This window comes from Cebus imitator, unplaced genomic scaffold (genome assembly GCF_001604975.1).
Source record: "Cebus imitator isolate Cc_AM_T3 unplaced genomic scaffold, Cebus_imitator-1.0 Scaffold331, whole genome shotgun sequence".
Lineage (NCBI taxonomy): Eukaryota > Metazoa > Chordata > Mammalia > Primates > Cebidae > Cebus > Cebus imitator.
In genome coordinates this window covers 9,426-12,782 of record NW_016107646.1, presented here as the reverse complement: position 1 = coordinate 12,782, position 3,357 = coordinate 9,426, and the positions used below count along the sequence as shown (strand labels likewise).

At 44.5% G+C, this 3,357-nt stretch overlaps 1 protein-coding gene across 1 annotated transcript in view; it reads right to left on the bottom strand.

The window, feature by feature from the left end:
* Positions 1–264, bottom strand: part of LOC108286868 (lysosomal-associated transmembrane protein 4B-like) — a 28,550-nt gene extending 28,286 nt beyond the window's left edge. Inside the window, exon 1 of the mRNA XM_017504983.2 lies at positions 171–264. Within this exon, the coding sequence (XP_017360472.1) occupies positions 171–239 (69 nt within the window). The 5' untranslated portion in view covers positions 240–264. The remainder of the gene's footprint in view (positions 1–170) is intronic.
* Between the last annotated feature and the right edge of the window lie 3,093 nt (positions 265–3,357).

Sequence of the window (3,357 nt, the reverse complement as noted above, 5' to 3'; positions counted from 1 at the left end):
TGGTTAGTGCTTTCCTCTAATGTAGACATAAAGAACTGTTATCTTCGGAAATCAAAAAGCAATTTGGATGTCCAAAGAAAGACAATAAACTGACCAAAGTTTGTTTACTTCTTTGGCATTCAGGAATACACTTAATATTTTTAGACTATAAGTAAAATCTTCATGCTTACCTTGAAAGTCAAGATAATGCTAATAAACAGAAGAATAATAAGGACCAAACAGGTAGGATTCACTGACATGACATCATCTCTATAGGGAAAATTAGGAGGCTGCAAAAGAAAAAGCCCTCATTAGCAAATCTCTTTCATCATTCCAGAGAGTATTCCTTGGGCAGCAATTCAGACATGCTTATCAGAAAGCAACGGATTATAGCAGACAGCTACTATTTAGGACCAGTACAAAAGTTCTAGCGTGACTCTGCCCTCCTACCGCACACAAGTTAGAAGTCACCGGTCTGGATCCAGGGACATTTTGTATATTCACGGACCTCTGAAATGTGGATTATCCTCAAGTTCTGAACTTTTTTTTTTTGAGATGGAGTTTCTCTTTCTTGCCCAGCTCAGCTAGTTGGGAGATTGAGGTGAGCAAATCACTTGAGCCCCGGTGGTGGAGGTTGAAGTGAGCCGAGATCATGCCACTGCACTCCAGCTGCCTGGACAACAGAGCTAGGCCACGGCTCAGGAAAAAAGAAAAAAGACAGATGTGGATACATAAGCTTCCAAATACTTAAGAATTCTGTTTGGCTTCAGCTGCTGTCTGTCTGGGCCTCATCTATACTTTTTTTTTCTCTTTAGATGGAGTTTCATTCTGTAGCCCAGGCTAGAGTGCAGTGGCACAATCTTGGCTCCCAGCAACCTCTGCCTCCTGGGTTCAAGTGATTACTTTGCCTTAGCCTCTGAATAGCTGGGACTACATGCATGCACCCCCACACACGGGTAATTTTTTTGTATTTTTAGTAGAGATGGGGTTTCATCAGGTTGGTCAGGCTGGTTTTGAACTCCAGACCTCAAAAGATCCACCCACCTCAGACTCCCAAAGTGCTGGGATTACAGGCATGAGCCACCGTGCCCAGCCTAGTTCTGAACCATTCTAAAGGGTGGATGCGGGGCAAGAGACAGAAACCTATTAAAATGCTGTTTTCTTTGCAAAGAACATTTTTGTTGATGGTACTTCCTTCAAGACCGCATATTCTCTTATAATTACCAAGTACTTCCAGGGCAGTGAGGGTGGGGGAATTAAGCCCTACCATCTGACCACACCACCAGGTCAAAGGGAACCTTTTTAGGAGGATCAAAGTCTGCTGCTACTGTTAGAGGGAGTTGCCAGACTTTCCCCACAAAACACTCACACAGCATTGATCAACGCCTACATCACTGGCCTAGGGAAGTGAATGGGAAGGCAGCCTGCTGTGCATCCTCATCTTTTATCTCTTCTTCACCATTCAATACTATGTGTTTGTATTCCTCATGAGCAAGATTCCAAAACAAAGTTGTTTCCAATGTTGGGGAAGAACATGGAGAAAGCCCATGCCTCCTGTGCTTGGCTTTTCAGAGTCTCCTTTCACTTAGGACCAAATATCTATACTATGTGTTTGGATTCCTCATGAGCAAGATTCCAAAACAAAGTTGTTTCCAATGTTGGGGGAGAACACAGAGAAAGCCCATGACTCCTCTGCTTGGCTTTTCAGAGTCTCCTTTCACTTAGGACCAAATATCTATACTATGTGTTTGGATTCCTCATGAGGAAGATTCCAAAACAAAGTTGTTTCCAATTTTGGGGAAGAACACAGAGAAAGCCCATGACTCCTGTGCTTGGCTTTTCAGAGTCTCCTTTCACTTAGGACAAAATATCTATACTATGTGTTTGGATTCCTCATGAGCAAGATTCCAAAACAAAGTTGTTTCTAATGTTGGGGAAGAACATAGAGAAAGCCCATGACTCCTGTGCTTGGCTTTTCAGAGTCTCCTTTCACTTAGGACAAAATATCTAAGAAATAAAATTGACAATCATTGTGATCAGATCATGCAATTTTATTCTTTTATTAAGAATTGGCCAGGCGCGGTGGCTCACGCCTGTAATCCCAGCACTTTGGGAGGCCGAGGCGGGTGGATCACGAGGTCAACAGATCGAGACCATCCTGGTCAACATGGTGAAACCCCGTCTCTACTAAAACCACAAAAAATCAGCTGGGCATGGTGGCGCGTGCCTGTAATCCCACCTACTCAGGAGGCTGAAGCAGGAGAATTGCCTGAACCCAGGAGGCGGAGGTTGCGGTGAGCTGAGATCGCGCCATTGCACTCCAGCCTGGGTAACATGAGTGAAACTCCGTCTCAAAAAATATATATAATAAAATAAAATAAAATAAAATAGGGCCAGGCACAGTGGCTCACACCTGTAATCCCAGCACTTTGGGAGGCTGAGGTGGGGGGAATCACCTGAGGTCAGGAGTTCGAGACCAGGCTGGCTAACACGGTGAACCCCGTCTGTACTAAAGATATAAAAAATCAGCCAGGCATGGTGGCATGTGCCTGTAGTCCCAGCTACTTGGGAGCCTGAGGCAGGAGAATCGCTTGAACCAGGGAGGAGGAGGTTGCAGTGAGCCAAGTTTGAGCCACTGTACTCCAGACTGGGTGACAGAGTGAGACTCCATCTCAAAAAATAAAAATAAAGCTGGCCTGGTACAGTGATGACAACTATAATGCCAGCACTTTGGGAGGCCAAGGCTGGAGGATCACTTAAGTCCAGGAGTTTGAGACAAGCCTGGACAAGATGATGAAACCTCATCTCTACAAAACATACAAAACAACAACAAAATTCAGTTGGGCATGGTGGTGCATGCCTGTAGTGCCAGGTACTCAAGAGGTTGGGATGTGAGGATCACATGAGCCTGGGAGGTCAATGCTGCAGTGCGCCATGATAACGACACTGCACTCCGGCCTGGGTGACAGAGGCCCTGTCTCAAAATAAATAAATAAAGTTATAGAGGTATTCCAATCTCATAGTCACTATAAGCTTCTTAATACCCAGACACTAATATTCACTCATATGGTCACAAAGGACATTTAACCATAAACTAGTCCCAAAATGATGCTTGGGAAAGAAGGGATTTTAGGGTCAAATGAATTTGGGAACTAGTGTAATGCAGAGGCGTACTTTCTTTTGATTTTTCTTTGTTTTTCAGATGAGGTTTTGCTCTATTGCCCAGGCTGGAGTGCAGTGGCATGATCTTGGCTCACTGCAGCCTCCAGCTCCCAGGTTCAAGCAATTCTCCTGCCTCAGCCTCCTAAGCAGCTAGGATTACAGGCATGTGCCACCTCTCCCAGCTAATTATTTTGTTTTTGAGCAGAATTCCATTTT